Source organism: Polyodon spathula, chromosome 2, assembly GCF_017654505.1.
Source record: "Polyodon spathula isolate WHYD16114869_AA chromosome 2, ASM1765450v1, whole genome shotgun sequence".
NCBI classification, from domain to species: Eukaryota; Metazoa; Chordata; class Actinopteri; order Acipenseriformes; family Polyodontidae; genus Polyodon; species Polyodon spathula.
In genome coordinates this window covers 58,170,747-58,190,026 of record NC_054535.1, presented here as the reverse complement: position 1 = coordinate 58,190,026, position 19,280 = coordinate 58,170,747, and the positions used below count along the sequence as shown (strand labels likewise).

The 19,280-nt window shown below is 38.8% G+C and overlaps 1 protein-coding gene across 3 annotated transcripts in view; it reads right to left on the bottom strand.

Annotated features, from left to right (window-relative positions):
- The window catches only part of LOC121298781 (serine-rich coiled-coil domain-containing protein 1-like), a 304,830-nt gene that overhangs the window by 212,970 nt on the left and 72,580 nt on the right, over positions 1–19,280 (bottom strand). For 2 of the 3 annotated variants that reach the window (XM_041226014.1, XM_041225998.1), the window contains exon 3: positions 16,154–16,231. In XM_041226014.1, coding sequence (XP_041081948.1) covers positions 16,154–16,231 — 78 coding nt within the window. Of the gene's footprint in view, positions 1–8,938; positions 9,741–12,279; positions 12,338–16,153; positions 16,232–19,280 lie in introns of those variants that run through there. The other variant, XM_041226006.1, reaches the window with a different exon arrangement.

Genomic DNA, 19,280 nt, shown 5'->3' with positions numbered 1-19,280 from the left:
TCAGCAGGAAACCCGTGTTAGACATATCGCTGAGGAACAATGACATTTTCGTGATATATATATATATATATATATATATATATATATATATATATATATATATATATATATATATATATATATATATTTTCACCATACAGTACACACACACACACACACACACACCTATCCGTGCTTTCCATGTGCAATGTATTGTGGGTTACGCATCATATCACTTTGTTCAGTTTCGTTTGAATCTTGGATTGTAATGCGACTGCTTTCACACTGTCTGACTTTGAGTTTGAAATGCATTACAGTTCCCTCTCAATCGGGCCGAGACCACTTATTTAAATGAATCCTAGAGCACTGGTTTGGTGTGCCCTCTGAACCAAAACGAATCAAACTTAGGTGTCAACTGAACTCAAGTGTGAATTATCCTCTCCAAACGTACTAGGTGTGAAAGGGCCCTTAAACATACGCTGGCAGTGTGTAACAGTTAAGTTTATTAGAATAAACTATGATGGGCTACTGTTTTAATTTCTCTGACGATAAGCGGATAAAAGGCATTTAAGAGCTAAATTGTGGTAAAATGTCAAGGAGATGTGTTGCCAGTCACAATACAATAATTAAGAGTCTATTGCTGCAGCCCTCTTTCTGCCTTTCCATTTTTTTTTTGCCCACCAGCTGCCACTGGTTGTTATCAAGTTTCACCACAACTGAATATGATGCTTTCTTGATATATGTACAAATAGAAGTGTGACAGGATTCAGTCACTCTTGATAAAAACAGATCTAAAACTTCTCAGACATGATTCATTAGTGCTGTATTTTATTTCCTTCATAGCAAAGGCTGTTTAGTGAGAGGTCATGATGGAAAACACTTCAAAAGTTCCCTCAAACTACTTGATTACTTTAAAGTTTTTTTTTTTATTTGTGTTATGATAGACTACTTGGGGGCTAATACAATTATATAATCTGCACTGTTATATGTGTATCTGTAGTTTGAAAAAAGATTCAGCAGCAGACTGGAATATTATGTTAAACCAATCAGTAGGATTCGGCATCATTCCAGATTTTTTTTAGTGATAAAATTTTGTTTAAAATATATATATATATATATATATATATATATATATATATATATATATATATATAATATCTATATATATATATATATATTATAAACTCGTTGACTACTCAAGTAAAAATAAATGGTTAAAAAGTCAACTATACATTTCTTCTTTCAACATAAAGGTAGGAATTGTCTCATTAGTTATAGAGATATATAGCTCAAAGGTTTAATGTAGATGAACAGCATGTTGGGTGGCTAAAATAGAACGCCTTCAGATTTGCTATCAAGAAAATAATCAAAGCAAGTGAATTTAGCAGGAATAGGCTAATTCCTCTACATCAAACGCTACTGAAATAGAAGAAGAACCTTGCTGTGCCTCTTTTTTATGACTTCTGTTTTATCATAAATTGTTGCCAACATTACACTGACAAGGAGGATGGGATTTGATAGAATGTCACAATCATTAGGCCAAGAGTTGACAGTTTAAAAGAACAGGTTTTCCATCCTGTATCCCCAGGTTATTTCAAAATGAGTATTGGTGGAACTAGAAAATCCATATCAAATATGCAGCAGCTTTGCAACAGGGTTCCCTTTGTAATAATATTTATGTTTGTTATGAGTAAGTTGCAGGCCTCAAGTATGTTTTCCACCCACACACAAGCTCACTGAAATATGATGCCTTGAAGGAATACAAATTCCTTCCTTAGTTCATGCACAAAGTAAGGATTAAATCAAAGAAATGGTAAATCTACTGTGTCTCTGGCCTTTGAGGGAGGTATTTGCAGACTTCTTATGGATGTTTTGATATGGGATTGGGTGCATATTTTAATCTTCCAGCATTTGCTTAAATTTATATTTCACTACATGTAAGTATTTTGACATACTTGTGGAACATGATGTTGTAAGGGTAAACAAACAACACCAACACACTTGTTTATGACACGGTACGTTGGCCTCACGCTACTGGTAGTACCTTTTGGTTAGCGTTTCCATGTAGTTTCCATGTAGTTTTCTTTTAGCCAGACACATTATCCTTCCAAATGGAAATAACCTAATTAAGCAACAGAACCCGAAGTAGAGGGCTTTACCTTGTGATAAGGCTTGCCTCGTGCCATTAAATGTTCCAAGCTGAACGCTAGGGCATTTCATACGGTAAAGCCCTCTTATGATGGGTCTATACTATTAGAAAATGAATATGTAAAAAAAAAAACGGAGCATTTAGAGTTTCTGTTTGTTTTTTTTGCGTGATTTTACACAGCACTGGTTTTTATGGCTACTGAATACAAACATTGTCCTCATTATTTCATGAAACACGACTTGGAAAAATAACCACTTCTGATTGGTTAAACAGCATCACATGACCGTGCATATATATATATATATATATATATATATATATATATATATATATATATATAGCGTATACCATGTCTTGCATACTAATGAGCCACTTCACACTGAATAAATCACTATGCACCACTGCAATCTAAATTCCATGACAAACTGCCATTTTATTTGTTATTAGTTACAAACCACTGCCGAAAATGAGTGGCATTTCACCTATTTCCCTTAATATATTTGGGGATGAAAAGCCACATAACTGGTACAACACCAACTTTCTGAGTGAAGACAGCAGTCCATCTGAAAAAAATAAATAAATAAATAAAATAAGTGCACCAGCAAGAACAGACACAAGAGTTGATGAGGAACAGCTGAAATAGAAGAAAACAAAGATTGAAAAAAAAACATATACACAAAAAAAACCACTACAGCATGGGCTGGTTAATGTACATAAAGAAACAAAATGTGGACATTCATTTTATGGAAATAAATCCAAAAAAATCTCAACAACATAAGGGAATTTTATACCAATGCAAGAAGTTAAACTGAGGACCAGCAATCAGTCTCCAGTTTTATAATGCTGAGCTGGACTAAATACATTTTAACAGTATAAGTTTTAACATCTATGCTGACAGCAAGTTTAAAACCAGCAGTAATGTATTCCTGTCAGTCAGGAAAACTCTTCGAAAAGCAGTGTGGATTTTAAACATCTGTGGGAAACTGAGGTACTATCCTCTGACAATGTGGTCGGATTGATGCGTAAAGTCTGGTTAAACTTAATTGCGTCAACTTAATCTGGCATGCTTGGACACGAGGGTGTCTGACAAATAACAAAAACATATTTTGAGAACTAAAAGAATGAAAACGTACTAGAATATGTGTAAAATTTATAGTAAATGCTTGCATATAACGAGTTAACAAATTCACTTCAAGATCCAGCTAGATTCTCTCTCAGCTGCTCTCCTGACTTCCTTAGTGTAATTTGAAACTCCGCCCATCATCCAGTTGTACTCAGCCCTCTAGTTTCTAGTGAGATGACACTTTTGATGCAGAAATTCACAATAAACAAACATGTGCAATTTATTTTTAATAAGCGAACAATCAATTAAATTAAATTAAATTTGGGACTATATTACACTGAGGATATATACACAATAAAAGTTTCTGGTTTTGTCTTAATTTAAACGTGTTTTAATTATTTTTTTATTATTTTTCTTCCCACAAATGACAGGTAGTCATGTTATAAGCTGTATAAACCACTTTGGGCCGTGCGATTCCGATGAACTTTCCGATGGCGAGGTCCACACCCAGGTGTGGTATTCTCTTGGATAGTAACCGCACGCAGCCACCAAAATATTCACTTTTATATATATATATATATAGTATATATATATATATATATATATAGTTTAAAGACTATATTGCAAATTTCTGCATTGAAAGTGGCAACTCACTAGAAACTAGAAAGCATTAGCACATGCTGATGATGGGCGGAGTTTCAAATGACACCGAGGAAGTAAGGGGAAAAGCTGCCATGGATTCTGACTTTGTATCTGCAGGTGAGTTTGTGTACTCGTTATATGCAAGGCATACATATTCAAGTCCGTTCTCTTTCAATTCGAAAAAATAGCCATCAACAAATGGGTATCATCGTCAGGTGATAAAATTATGCTGACCTTAATATTAAAGCTGTCTTTAGGCCTCCGTAGCTCTGATGTCATTGCCCCGCCCCTCGGGTGCTGAATGACTATGCAGAGCACAGGAAGCCCAGACTTTTTTGCTTTCAGCTGTTGATCAGGATTGAGCGTAATGTATTGGTTGTTCTACAACACTCTGACTATTAAAAAATTCCCCGCCTTTAGCTCTCATATTTGGCATGCCGACTGGCACTGCCCCTTAAGCACTCGGCTGAGTCGCTTATTCGAGCGTTCTCGCTCTTTTCAGCTTGCTGACTCTGCTGTCTGTCTCACTTACTATTGTTATTTATTACTTTGACAGCTTATTGTTATTATCTGTATATTTTAATACTTGTACTAACATTTGTTTTTCTTTCTTTCAAAGAGTAACACGAGTTGTGTGTGTGTGGGCCCTGGGATAGACGGAACACTACAGCAGCAGTCTTTTAGATCATAGCCTGCTTCAGACACCAGCTGCTTCAGACACCAGTCTGCTTCAGACGCCGTGCACCCCATACACACCTGAGCCCGTGCACACTTCTGTGCCCGTGCACCCCCTGCACACCTGTGCCCCGTGCACATCCGTGCCTGTGCATCCTGTGCACACCTGTGCTGGTACATCTATCTGCGCACCTGTGGCTTGTGCGATCTCCGTGCACATTGATGCCCGCGCGCCCACGCATCCGAGCACCCCGTGCACTCATCGGTGCACATCTGTTCTGTGCCTGTGCACTAATCATGCACCCAGTGTGCATACCCGCTCCTGTGCCCTGTGTACATTTGTACCCGCTGTGCAACCTGAGCAAGTGCTGTGCGCTATGCCGAGTTTCCATGAATGTGGCTCTTCTAGCCAGAAAATGCGCCCAGAGGATCTGCATTGGCTCTGTCCAACATAGCATTCTGCGCTGTCTGCGGGAAGTTCCAGAGGCGGGTCCTAAAGGCTACAGCCAACAGGGCAGTGGGGCTGGGATCTCCTTCTAGCAGGGGATCTCATTCTGAGTCATTCCCCCTTCAGGTGGTACAGCATCATCTCCTGCCTGCCTGCAGCTATCCAGGTAACCCTCCGCATCTCTTGAGCGATGCTCTTGCTCATCTACCAGGAGCGTGGGGCAGCTTCGGCGCTCCCCTCCTAAAGAGCGTTCACCTCCCTCAAGGAAGCGTGCGTGCCCCAGGTCCCTCAGGGGCAAACAGCCTAGCGGGATCTCGGCCCTCACGGACCAGATTGGTCGTTTTATGGAGGTGGTGATGAAACAACTGTCACTCATGATGAGTATGTTGTCGGCCCCTGGCACCACGGCTGCGCCGATTCCCCGGCCGCCTGTTCCAACTGTTGAGCCTGAGCCTGAGCTTGAGCCTGAGGCTATCTCAGACTATGAAGAGGACATCCTCTCTCTGCAGGCGTCTGGTGACAACGAGTTTGTGCAGGAGGGACCTCGGTGGATGAGCTGCTACAGAAACCGGAGGTATCTCCAGGGACAGCGTTTCAGGCTTTGGTTGAACAAGCGGCTCAACGTCTATGGGTGGAATGGCCCAGAAACAAGGAGCCCTAGGGCTCCTGGTTCTCCTCGGTTAAGCCAATACAGGACAGGACACTGCTCCCTTTCCCCGACTTTGTCAGGGAAGTCCAGTCTTCCTGGTGCAACCCAGTTTGGGCCTTCTCTACCAAAGGCCTTTCCAGGCCTGGTTCAACTCGTTTGCACTTCACCCGCAATGAGACAGGCATTGCAGGCTGGTGATATCCCAGTCCTGCTGGAGAAGCTGCGCTGGTGGAGGATCCCCTCCAACCTTCGTCCGGTGGACAACCGTAGGTCCCATCTTCTGGAGGGAAGTAATCACCACTGACGCCTCCAACCACAGCTGGGGCGCAGTCATGAATGGTGTGGGGACTTGGGGAGTGTGGAAGGGGCCTTGGGCCTCAGCCCACATCAATGTCCTGGAACTCAGGGCAGTAGATCTCGCCCTACAACACTTTCTTCCGGTGGTCCAGAACAAATATGTGCTGGTGCGGTCAGACACCACGGTCGTGGCATATATCAACCGCCAGGGCAGCCTGAGATCTCCAAGCCTTCATCGCATGGCTGTTCGGCTGTTACTGTGGTCACAGCCCCGGTGGGCTTCTCTTCGAGCAGTCCACTTACCGGGCCGACTCAACCACGCCGCGGATCTCCTCTCCGGAGGAGGTCCCTTGGTCTCGGAATGGCGTCTCCACCCCAGGGCGGTGGAATGTATCTGGGAGTGGTTTGGCAGAGCAGATGTAGATCTCTTCGCCTTGCAGGAGTCTACACACTGCCCTCTTTGGTTCTCGATGAGAGACCTTGACAGTCTCATAGGAGCAGACGCCCTGGCCCACGAGTGGTCGGCTTGTCTCCTATATGCCTTCCCTTGTGGCCTGAAGCAAAACAGGCTGGGTTTCCTATGCTCTCCATAGTCATTCAGCACCCGAGGGGCGGGGCTGTCAGAGCTACGGAGGCCTAAAGGCAGCTTTTATATTAAGCTCAGCATAATCCTTTCACCTGACGGTGATACCCATTAGTTGATGGCTATTTTCTCTTTCAGAGAACCGGGGTTGTATATGCAACCTTACGTTTTCATCCTTTCGGAACTCAAAATGTGTTTTTGTTAGTTGTCGGACGCCCTCGCATCCAAATTGTACCAGATTAAGTTGAAAATTAAACCAGACGTTATGAACCAATCCGACCACGGTATCAGGGGACAGTTTCCCGTAGACACTTCAAATCCAGTCTGGTAATTCAGGGGGTGGTGTCTGGACTTGTCTTTACCTGCTTTTCTAAAAGTTTTCATAGTGCAGCTCAGCAATATAAAACTGGAGACAGAATACTGAATATCCAGTTGAACTTCTTTCACTGGCATAAACTTCCCTTATGATGTTGAGATTTTTTTTTTTAACTTATTTCCTTAAAATGATTGTCCCTATTTTTTTTCTTTAAATCAGTCTAAGTCGTTAACAGCCCATGCTGTTTTTTTTGGTGTTTTTTCAATCTTTGTTTTCTTCTGTTTCATTTAGCTGTCCTGTTATGTGTCTACTCTTGGCGGTTGCTGGTGCACTTATTTTATTTGTATTTTTTTTTCAGGTGGACTGCTGTTTTCACTCAGAAAGTTGGTGTTGTACCAGTTATCTGGAGATTCATCCCCAAATATATTAGGCAATGAGTGGAATATCACTCATTTTTGGCAGTGGTTTTGTAACTAATAACAAATAAAATGGCAGTTTGTCATGGGATTTAGAATGCAGTGGTGCATAGTGATTTATTCAGTGTGAAGCGGCTCATTACTATGCCAGCCATGGTATACACTAGCATATATATGCGAACCGGTACACTACTAACCACAAGGTGGTTATTTTTCCACCAATAAAAAGGTTCCTGGTTATATATATATATATATATATATATATATATATATATATATATATATATATATATATATATATATATATATATATATCCAACCACTTTTATGAACCACTCTTTAACACAATATAAAAATTAAACAAGACGTTGTAAACTTCTGCCAGCTGTATCACAGAGCTTTGAGTTATGAGGCCGTACCTTTTTGATCATGGAATCAGTGCAATCATGTCTTCATGGCATGGCATCCCATATTTGCTGTATACCCTGTTGAAAAATCTGTCCAGCTACTGTACCATTATATATGGATTTACACATTTTATATCCTCTATATTATAAAATCCTTTTTTTGCAAGTCCCATGTGATTTTTCTATATAGTTTAGTTTTCAAGACTTTATTTTCTCTTTGACTCTGGTGAAAACCCTATAACCTACCACAACCCTGTCGATTTAGTGCCAGGGAGAGGCACTAGAGCTCCATACGGTAGTGCATTTTAAAGTGCATTTTCATGTTCACCCGGGGGTCCCGTCAAAATGGACAGCTGTTTTTTGAACAGAAAAGTAACATACCATGGAAACCATGTTATTCAGCCTCATTAAGCAAATTTCAAAGTAATCATAAAAGGCAACAGACCCTTGTTTAGACTTAAAAAAATAGAAAAACTGCCTTGCAACATGCACAACCATAATCCAGCAACATTATACAACTTCCAAGTGGGACTGAGATCTTATTAACCTGTGTTTCACCAGATGTTTTAGCAAATGTCAAAAAATAAAAACAAAGCATCAACTTTGGCATGATCTTCAGGGTTTGTTATATCAGCTTGGATGGATTGTAAACATACAGTACAATGGAAATGTGAAAAAAAGATTCTATCATTAAAATATATGTCCAGAGGTTATATATGTGTCATCAATGGTTAATGGACACCACCTATAAATTATGACTACTTTTTGTAGGAGAATCATAGAATACAACTATATACCAACTAAAACGATCTCATGTCACGGTCTGTATTGTTGATAAGGCAAGAGTTTAAACCAGTGCAGTAAGGAATGTTTTTTTTTTTTTTTTTCCTGGACCGCACTGGTCATGGAACTTAAGTGAGAAAATTAAAGAATAAGCTGATTACCAAAAATTAAGACAATAGCTCAAAGTGTTCTGTCTCTATGCAGCAATATTAGGTCAGAGGTCACAATGTCATGGTTCCAGATATGAAGTCACTACATCAGATAGTTGAGAAACTGTCAAGAAAGGATTAATTGCTCCTGAAGGACACTCTTAATCTAAAGAATGGCCTGGAGAATCACAAATACACCTGTGCACCAGGCATAAAGGCAATATCTTGAAGCATAGGTAAACCAAAAAGTCACATTTTAGGTCACAGGTCAAACTAAAGGATGTTGTTAGATTTTGCCTGCAGGGTTTCAGGAACACCTAAAATATGAAGTTGCCAGCTTAAATGGTTTTGTTAGATATTAGCTGTAGTAATGTGGTGGTGGCAGGTTGACAAACTCCGCTAAGGGGGATGTTTAAACAAAACAAACAAAAAAAAAAGAGTTTGGTGTTGCTTGTATGTGTGTCATGGCAACATATCTTATTCTTTATTGTTAAAACAGCTTACAGTATATCAGAATAGAAAAGTCATACATTCGGTGCTCCATTACAGCTCAGTGTAGGCTGCTTAAAGCAGATCATCTTTTTTAATAACTGTGAACATTTAAAACTTTATCATATGCTGAAACTTTTGTTTATTAAAAAAATGAAATTCAAAGTGTGCTGTTTGCCTGATCTACATTTTTCTTCTGTTTTTCAATAAAAATATTATTTAGATGTATCTTCTTTCACCTCAAAGGCATGTAGATAGAAGTATTTTTGCCTGCCTTGCAATTTATGGAGGCAATTGAACATCCATAAACATGAACCAATTTTTTAGATATTGTATAAAGCTTCAAGAATCTCTTAATTTTATTCAATAATTTTAAGAAAGAATATAAGTGCTCAGAAGTTTTTATTTTGCTTTTCAGTTTGGTACCATTATCAAGCAATATTGAATTTTTACAACAGTATTAATATGCAATTTCAAACATTAGGGCAGTAGAGGAAAAATCTAATTTAAACATCTCCACCTCCTAGAAAATATTCATTATTAAACCAAACAAAATATATATGTAGTAAATGTAAATGCATTATTAAAATATAGTTATAAACTGTTTTTCTTTCCTCTCTTTAATAGATTTTTTCTTCTCAACTGTGCCCCTCTAAAAGCAGGTGCTTGCCAATGATGCCTCTGTAGCAGCCCTTCTAAAAAAAAAAAAGGTAATGTTTAGTGTCATCTACTGAACTTTTCTCCTCACAAATCAACTTAGTAGTATCTATAAACATCTGTTTGCGACTAGAAATTGTTGAGTTTTGTATTCATGGGCCAGGTGCGGGGTTAAGGATTTTCATTGCATTAGTCAGTACACTCAGTGCTTGAAATGGAAAAAAAAAAAAAAGTGGTGGTACTCACAGTACTCTCAAGCTCCCTGTCCAGATCTCTCTCTCTCTCTCTCTCTCTCTCTGACTTCCAATCCACCTCTATCTTTGTCTCCCTGCCAGTGTCCAGCTCTCTCTCTCTGTCTCCCTTTCCATCTCTACATCTGTCTCCCTGTGCAGCTCTCTCTCTCTCTCAGGCATCCTGTCCAGCTGTCTTCCTTTCCCTCTCTCCCTGTCCAGCTCATCTCGTCTAATCAGTACTGCGTCTAATCGCGACTTGACCTGGACCATTTAAAATAAATTCCCCCTCTCTGTTTTGCAAAGCACTCTGGGAGTTGCAGTTGTTTAGCAATGCACCCTGGGAGTTGCAGTTTTTTTGTAATGCACTCTGGGAGTTGCAGTTGTTTTTCAATGCACTCTGGGAGTTGCAGTTGTTTTGCAATGCACTCTGGGAGTTGCAGTTTATGCTCTGCTGTGACACTAACCTTGCAGCTGCTTCTGGGACAACAAAGTAACAACTAGAAAGCCACATAAATGCAGCTGACAGTTTGGAAAAGAAAATGGGCAGATAGTCAGTGATTAGCACCAAAGTGCTACTCAAATGTTTTAAATTGAGAAGTGGCGGGACTCCGTACTGGTGAATGCCTCCCCATTTCAAGCACTGAGTACACTCTAGAAAGAAAAACAACAAACATGGCTGACAGTGAATGTGATGAGAAAAAAGTACAGCCTTGGGACGCTGAGGAAGTGCAGGCTCTAGTTTCTCTGTGGGCAGATAGAAGTGTTCAGGAAGATTCGCAGTTGTGCGTCAGAAATGAAAAAGTTTATGCCCAAATTTCTGACGATTAGAAGCAAATGGGTATGAACCGCGGGTACAGTACATACCCGCGGTTTATCACACACTCATGATATGGTTATATCACACACTCAAAAATACACAATTCTACCTAATTTCTCATCTTTAACCTTAATATAAATTTTAAAAAATGTGGAAAATAAAATTCTAAACTATAGTAAAACAAAATACATCTGTACCATATATATAACTATGGCTCTCATTGCGCTCGCAGGGCTATCTTTGTCAAATCACATTTTTAAAACCTGTTTTCCCCTACAACAGAACTGTATTAAGTCAATATAATCAGTAAAATTTGTGAATTATAAAGGAATTCCTAAATATAAAATATAGCGCTACAATATACAGCTCTACCTTTGGTCTATTAATTTTTGGACACAATTTGTTTGTGCATCTTTTGGCAAACTGAGTTAATTAATAACAATCATTAATAAGAACATCAGTAGCATGGCTCGGCTCTGCGCTGGAAAAACAACCAAGGCTTAACCACCCCGTGAGGGTTCGGTACTGCCCCGACGCGACGCGGTTCTACAGTGGAAAAGAGTCAGAAAAGGTTAGTGCTTAGCTTGCTCGGGGGCTGTGTAAGCATTGTTAGAAGGATGCTGATTGCTGCAAGAGCTGGTGTTGCTAGGTTGCTGATTGCAATCTGCTATTGGAGGGGTGAAGACATCTGTGTGTGTGACATAACCTGGAAGTGCTGAGGCTGGATTGCTGAAAACTGAGAGAACGTGCGGGACCGGCTGCAGTTTGTTACTTTTAAAACTTTTTCTATACACAAGCCGTTACTTTTGGAAAGAAAAACGATTGGGAATATACAATATTCAATGAGTTGGAAATCGAAGATGCACGCTGTTTGGCCTTACTGTTGGACCTCTTTAAGCTGTTCTGCTCATTAAAATATACCCATATGTCTTTGCTATTCCTTGTTTTCCAATCTGAAATTCTGCTTAAATCTATGTGTAGCAGGGGGATAGATCTGTGCTAACTCTGCTGGCGTGTTCATGGTGCTGCAGGAGGAGGGCAGCAGTAGTCCAATACCCGCCTGTGGGTTATGGCAGTGACATGGAGAGGTGGGAGAGAGGGTGTGGGGGCTTTCCCTCTCTCTGAGTGGCTGACAGGTGGGTCTTGGGGGGATTGTTAGCCTTATAAAATAACACTCTGCTGTTCCCTCAGGTCTGCCCTTTTAGACGTGCAGAAGCGCTAGTCCAGGACCGAGAATGGCCGGGAGAGAGAAACCCGAACGAAAGAGAAAATAGAAAGAAACACAAAGGTAGCAGGGAAACCATGGGCAGATCCCCCAAAGCATTGTTTATAGCAGGCTGAGGGAGCTGTGAGTGTAGGTCGGTGACCCAGGTCGTGCGGGTAGCGACGACCGGAGTAACACTGCCAAGTGCAGCACCTTTCATTTGTAGTTTTTTGTTACTGTGTTTTATTTTCCCTTTTCTTTCGCCTTTTGTTTTCATTATTATTTTGAGCACCTGCGAGTGTGCCCGCCTTTGGATCGCTTACCAGCATTTGTATTCCCGCGGTCCTGTCTATCATCGCTGATAGCAGCGTCCTCTGCGGGCTAAAAAAATTAAAATTGAGCCAGAGAAACTGTATCTCCCGTTTGTCAGTGAAGTACCCACCACCCTTCCACACTATGCTAAAATATGTTAGCTATTTTCTTCTTATCAACACTTCTCTTGGAAGAAATCTAAAATAAAGATCTTAAATAAGCACATAATTAAGGCTGCTGATGACTCAATTAGCAGCCTGCAAATATTATGTTTGATAACTCTTTGCTGGTTTGGAATAGTACACAACTGGTATCTCTTGAGTTGGAGGGCTTTAGCATTTGTTCTAGCATTTTACAAAGGTCAAAGAATACACTGCATGTTAAACGAAAACATCTACCTACAGATTGCTTGTGTAATGGAAATTACATAAATCACCTGTACGTGAAGATATGTTAAAATGCTCTGATAAAGATTTACGTCCATCAAAAGATAATGTACATACCCAATCATATTATACTTAAAAAATAAAACACAGACTTTAATATGCAAACTTTTGTTGATATATGGAAACGTGTGTTGACACCAACCTACAGTATGGTTAACCTGGTCTTTAACCTGGTTTTTATATTTTGCAAAACACCAAATGTTCTACAACCACATTTTAAATAATATTTACTTCTCTCTTTTTTGTAGGTTTTAATCAGTAAATAAACTATAATAAACTAATAAATTATATCAAATAATTTATTCAGATTAGATACTGAATATAAGTCTAATAATGTACCATACTGCTATCAGTGTATCATTTTGTATCTGGATATGACTTGAATGATGCTTTAGTTAAGGAAGAATAACCAAATCAGCAACATAAACAAATAGAGCTTAATTAATAAGAACAGATGAATAGCTTGAGGTCAAAAGTCAGTGTGCATATATAACGTTGATTGACAGTTGCCTTTTTTAAATTAGTTTCAAGTTTATTTTTTCCATTTGCTAGCTTTCACCCCTCTATACTGTTCTTTAAAAGTGAAAAAACACAACTCTGTGGCACAAAATATGTAAATTACTGTTTCTGTATGTTATAATGGATGTTTAATTTACAGTGCCTTGCAAAAGTATTCAGACCCTCTCACAGTTTTCACATTCTGTTGCTTTAAAGCTTGCAGTCATGACACTTTGAAGTAGGAATTAATATGTGTTATATACACAACCTACTCCACACATTCAAAGCAAAAACAAAAAGAAACAAGTAAATAGATAACTAATATGAAATAAAAATGGAGAAGTCACGATTGCATAAGTATTCAAACCCTTTGCTGTGGCAAACCTAAATTAATTCAGGTGCACAAAATGACCTTAACGAGCCACACAATTAGTTGAATGGCCTCTATCTGTGTGCAATATTAGTGGTTCTCATGACTTAAGAATAAAAACACCTGTCTCTGTAAGGTTCCTTGGTCAGGTAGTGACTTTCAAGCAAAGACTCAACCATGAAGACCGAGGAGCTTTCAAAGCAAGCCAGGGATAAAGTCATTGAAAAGCACAGATCAGGAGAAAGGTACAAAAAAGTCTCTGAATATCCCTGTGAGCACAGTCTTCTCAATCATCAATAAATGGAAGGTGCATTGTTCCACCCAGACACTGCTTAAATCAGACTGTCCCTCCAAACCGAGCAGCCAGGCAAGGAGGAAACTGGTGAGGGATGCCACTATGAGGCCTACGACAACTTTGAAAGAGCTACAGAGTTCAATGGCTGAGATGAGAGAAAATGTGCATCAGTCAACAATATCCAAATTGGAACTTTCTGGTCTAAATGCCAAGCGTTACGTTTGGCGCAGACCCAACACAGCACATCTCCCAGTGAACACCATCCCTACAGTCAAGCATGGTGGTGGCAGCATCATGCAATGAGGATGCTTCTCCTCAGCAGGGACTGGAAAGTTTGTTAGGACTGAAGGAAAAATGGATGGAGCAAAGTATAGGCAAATGCTAGCAAAAAACTTGTTTCAGTCTGCTAAAGACTTAAAACTGGGGCAAAAATTTACCTTTCAGCAGGACAATGATCCAAAGCACAAGGCTAAAGCTACACTGGACTGGCTTAAGAATAAAAAAGTGACTGTCCTTGAGTGGCCCAGTCAAAGTCCTGACTTGAATCCTATTGAGAATCTGTGGAAAGACTTGAAAACTGCTGTCCATAAGCGAACCCCAAACAACTTGAGAGAGCTTCAAGTTGAAGAAGGGGGATAAATTGCACCAAGCCTGTGTGCAAAGTTGGTAGAGACTTACACAAAAAGACTTGCGGCTATAATTGCTGCCAAAGGTGCTTCCATCAAATATTGAGTTGACAAGTCTGAATACTTATGCAATCAAACGATTTCAGTTTTTTTCTCTTTAGTTTTTGCTGACATTTAATGTAACTTATCACACCTTTAGAAGTTTTCAGTTTGAGCATTAAAGTTTTGAAAAGAAATAAGTTTAAAAAAATGTGTATGCATCATTTTGTAATTTCACAAAATGGGACTTCATAGGAAGGATCTGGATACTTTTGCAAGGCACGGTATAATTTTTTTTAAAATCACTTTTATCATATTGTGTTTGCCTTTTTATAGGACTGTACGAGACCTATGGAATGATGGAAATATCTCTATGTACTTTAAACAAAATGTTTCTAATTTTGATTCATTAAAATTGATTCTTCTCCTTGAAAGCATGCCTCTGACAAACAAAGCAGTGATATATGGAACAACTATCAACATCAACAGTCCATTGCTGTTTTTTCTTCATGAGTGCACTCCCATAGAATTTTCACACCTTTTAAGCAATGGTAGCTGGTCACCGTCAATCAAAATGTTTGGTGGTTTCATTATTTGCAAAAGCTTCTACAGGAACACATACATATGGTTTGGCATACAGCATTAAGTGCCTCTTTTTTAGCTAGAGAACTACAGAATTGGATGAAGTCTAGAAAATATGCTGAAATCCAAGCTGTCACCCAAGTAAAACAACAACAAATATTATGCTAAATTTAAACAATATGTTAATAATCAATTTGATTTTACACTCCAGCCATTTTATTTTTTTGATAATTGAGGTGTGCCCTGCAAAACTTGATATGCCACTATTCTATTTCAGATTCATCTCATTTTGCTTAATATTACCATTAAAAACTATTTTCTAGAAATAAATAAATAAATAAATTGCAAAAACCCACACACATTTTTTCTCTTGGTAATATGACGAAAGAGTATCTAAAGAAAATTAAATTGTGGGTTAGGTTTTTTCAGGACTCCCCTCAATTATCCCTGGTTATATTTAAATATTGTTTTTAGGAACATTACATGGTACAAAATGAAATATTTATGAAGAGTATAAATGAAGAGAAAATTTGTAATAAATGTTACAACAAATGAAATAATTAACACCACATTGGTCCCACAAAGGAAATAACCATGAAAGTTCTTTAAATGTGTCTACAGATGTACAAAGTTAGTTGTACTTAACAGTGTGTCTGACTCCATTACAAAATACACTGCAGTGTGAAAACAATAATTATATCCTTAACAGCCATCATTAAAAGTGTAATTAGTGGTTAAGTAATATCTCAAACTGCAAGATAAAGACAAAACAAATCACTGCAAGTAGCTCATACAAAACAATGCATATGAGTGATTGCTTAAGCAAGTAATTAAATAGATCTGTGTATGCTGTAATTTCTAATGATCTTATTCTTATTGCAGAGAGTGTCCAAGAATCATTTAAGAGCAAAAGATGAATGGTGTTGCTTTTAATCTTATTAGGGAAGTGATGGAGACAGCAGTACATGTAAATAGGTTGGTGGAGAGCTGAATAACAATAAGGAGTTTTATAAAGGCATTTGTACTCACATCATGGCCAATGATTTCCGTTTGTGTAGATTTGTCCATTCTGTGGGAAACAGATTTTTCCAAACTCTGCGCTTTTGCCTGTAAAGAGAGATATCCTTTACTTGTACTAAAAACTTGTATAGTATTAAAAAGGTACCAATTTACAACACAAGTGTTTATGTAAGTGAATGACAGATTATCAAGGTTTCAGAACTCAACTGGATGGGTAAATGGATACCAGTAAATTTTCCTGCTTCTTCACTAAACCCTTCAATCCCTGTGACAATTAAACTGTATTTATCTTCCACAAAATATGTTAAATGACTTCCTAATGTTTACTAAACAAACTAAACTACTAAGTAATTATTTAATATATAGCACAAATAAAAGTGCAATGCTGAATTATTTTTTGATTACTTTTCTGAAATTATTTTTGATTATATATATATATATATATATATATATAATATTATATTTTATATATGATATATATATCTATATATAAGATATTAGTTCCAAAAACAAAAACGAATACCTGTCATCTCAGACATCGATTCTGCAAATCAACAGGTGCTGCGCAATAGATTCTGTGTCTCTTCCACTTGTTTGTTGCCAGGCAAGTTATGGGACATGTGTGGCTACTCGCTTAAGCTTCTATTTCCATATAGTACATTGTAAATTATTTAAAATTTATACACCATGTTCATCGCTTTCAATTGAGGAACAAATAAGACTAAAAAATAACAATAAAGGTCGTCTGAAGCTTAAATTGGACCTTCTTCAGCAGGGAGGACCAAAACAAAATTGCCTTTTGAATTGCTCATGGTATAAAAAAATGAAATCGTTGACTGCAAGTATTCAGTTTGGTTTTTCAAACCAGCTCTTCATCTTCCCTGTGGATTTCTGTGGGTTACAGTGATTTGTAACATTCACCAATCAAGTAAGCAGGGCCGTAATTAGGGCGAGGCGAGCGAGGCAGCCGCCCAGGGCGCAAGCTGTGGGGGGTGGGAAAATTATTTAGTTTTAAAAAATGTTTTTTAAAAAAGGACAGATTTATTAACCCTATGCTGCCGACTAGCTTTAATTTCATGACTATAGTCATGATGACGTTTCTTGTCACATCTCAGCTGTCCAATCACCAATCTTGTTTTTTTCATTGGGTTATAGCCATGACTATGGTGAATGACCCCATGTAATTAGTTTAGGGTTCAGTGGGGAATGGTATTGGCACTTAACTATTTCAAATGTCTGTATCTCCCGTTCTGTGTGTCCATATATATATATATATATATATATATATATATATATATATATATATATATATATATATATATATATTCCACACATCTATACACCATACTCCACACTTAAGAGGAAAAAAGTTTTTATTGAGAAAAAAATTATATATTAAAAATACAAAACTGAAAAGATCATAACTGGATAAGTCTCCACTCCCCTGAGTTAATACTTGGTGGAAGCACCTTTGGCAGCAATTACAGCTGTGAGTCTGTTGGGATACACACACACACACACATACTTGCCAACATTTGGAAACTGTTCAGCGGGATCTTATTTTTAGATATCTTCAAATGATTTAGAGAGCTTTCTAAATGAACAGGAAGTTATATAATATATATGTATATATAATGATTTAGAGATATCTGAAAATGATTTAAAGATATACGTGGCAGAGAAAGAGTGCATCTTGGTCATAAATCTCCCACCCAACCTGTGAGTAAAAGGAACAGTGTGCCCCGGACTGGGTGGTCTGGCAATTCATTCCAGGGAAAAGTGGAAGTCGGCCATCTAGAAAGGGTTCAGAGTCATTTTGTAACAATGCCATTTGGGCTACATGGTGCACCCGCTGCCTTTCAGAGTCTGATGGACCAGGTCTTACATGCACATTGTGAGTATGCAGCAGGATATATTGACAATATGGTAATTTACTGTCAAAAGAGAAACTCAATATTTTGGATTTACCATGGGAAACGGAAGAGCAAAACCCGTTGTCACCAAAGTCCAGGTTTTGATGAATGTGACAATCCCCAAAACCAAGTCCCAGGTGAGGTCTCTATTGGGATTGGCCAGTTATTACTGAAGATTTATCCCTGAGTATGCCACAGTGGTCAACATCTTAGTAAACCTCACTAGAAAGTGCGCTCCAAATTTAATTAAATGGTCAGGAGAATGTCAGGGGGTGTTTGACACTATCAACCAGAGACTTTGCCAGGCCCCCACCCTCGTCACACCAGATTTTAACAAAGGATTCATCCTCCACACTGATGCTTCGGTGTTGATCTGGGGATGGTCTTGTCCCAACAGGCATATGGAGTAGAACACCCCATCCTGTACCTCAGTAAAAAGATGCTCTCCCAGGAAGTCGAAAAGGAGTGTTTGACCATAAATGGGCTACTCACACCTTACAATATTACCTAGTGGGACATTAATTCGCTCTCGTCACGGATCACGCTCCCACTCAAGTGGTTCCCTTTCATTTCGAAGATGACCACTAAAGATACTTTTGGGATATGCCTGCTTGTCAGGTATTCACAGAGTATCTTATATCAAACCTGCCAACAGGTCAAAGGTGACATCCTTCGTCCCACCTCACAGACAGATAAGTAAGGTGGGTGAGTTCCCTTCAAACTAATTGCTGGAAGTAGGCTTGCCATTTTCCCGGGATCAAAAACTCAGTAATTGAAGGCTGAGCTAATGATACGCAACTGCATTTCGTTTAAAAAAAAAAAAAAACATTGCCTAATGATTGTAGGCTGCTTTCTAACCTCTACAGCTTGTTGCATGCTCCTTGCTATAATGTTCCTCTGCTTTTTTCAGCTGTAAAAAAACAGAGGGGAGAACACGACCCTCCAGCAAGTCCAGCCTCGCTCTGCAGTCGCTGTTGACTCAAGGGCTCTGGGCGACCTCAGTACACCAGTGCAGCCTAGTGCCCCTACAGGCCTCTGATTACTATTGATTTTAGTGTTACAGTAAAAAAAAAAGATAACACTCCAACTTGCTGTCGAGTGTCTCTCTTCTACTGCATTGCAGTTTAAAAATAAACGAATAAACCATGTGCTTCCTCCATTAGGCCTTGGCTTTAATGTTGAGCAGACACTCACCACCCACTCATAAAGCTGTGTATTTATGT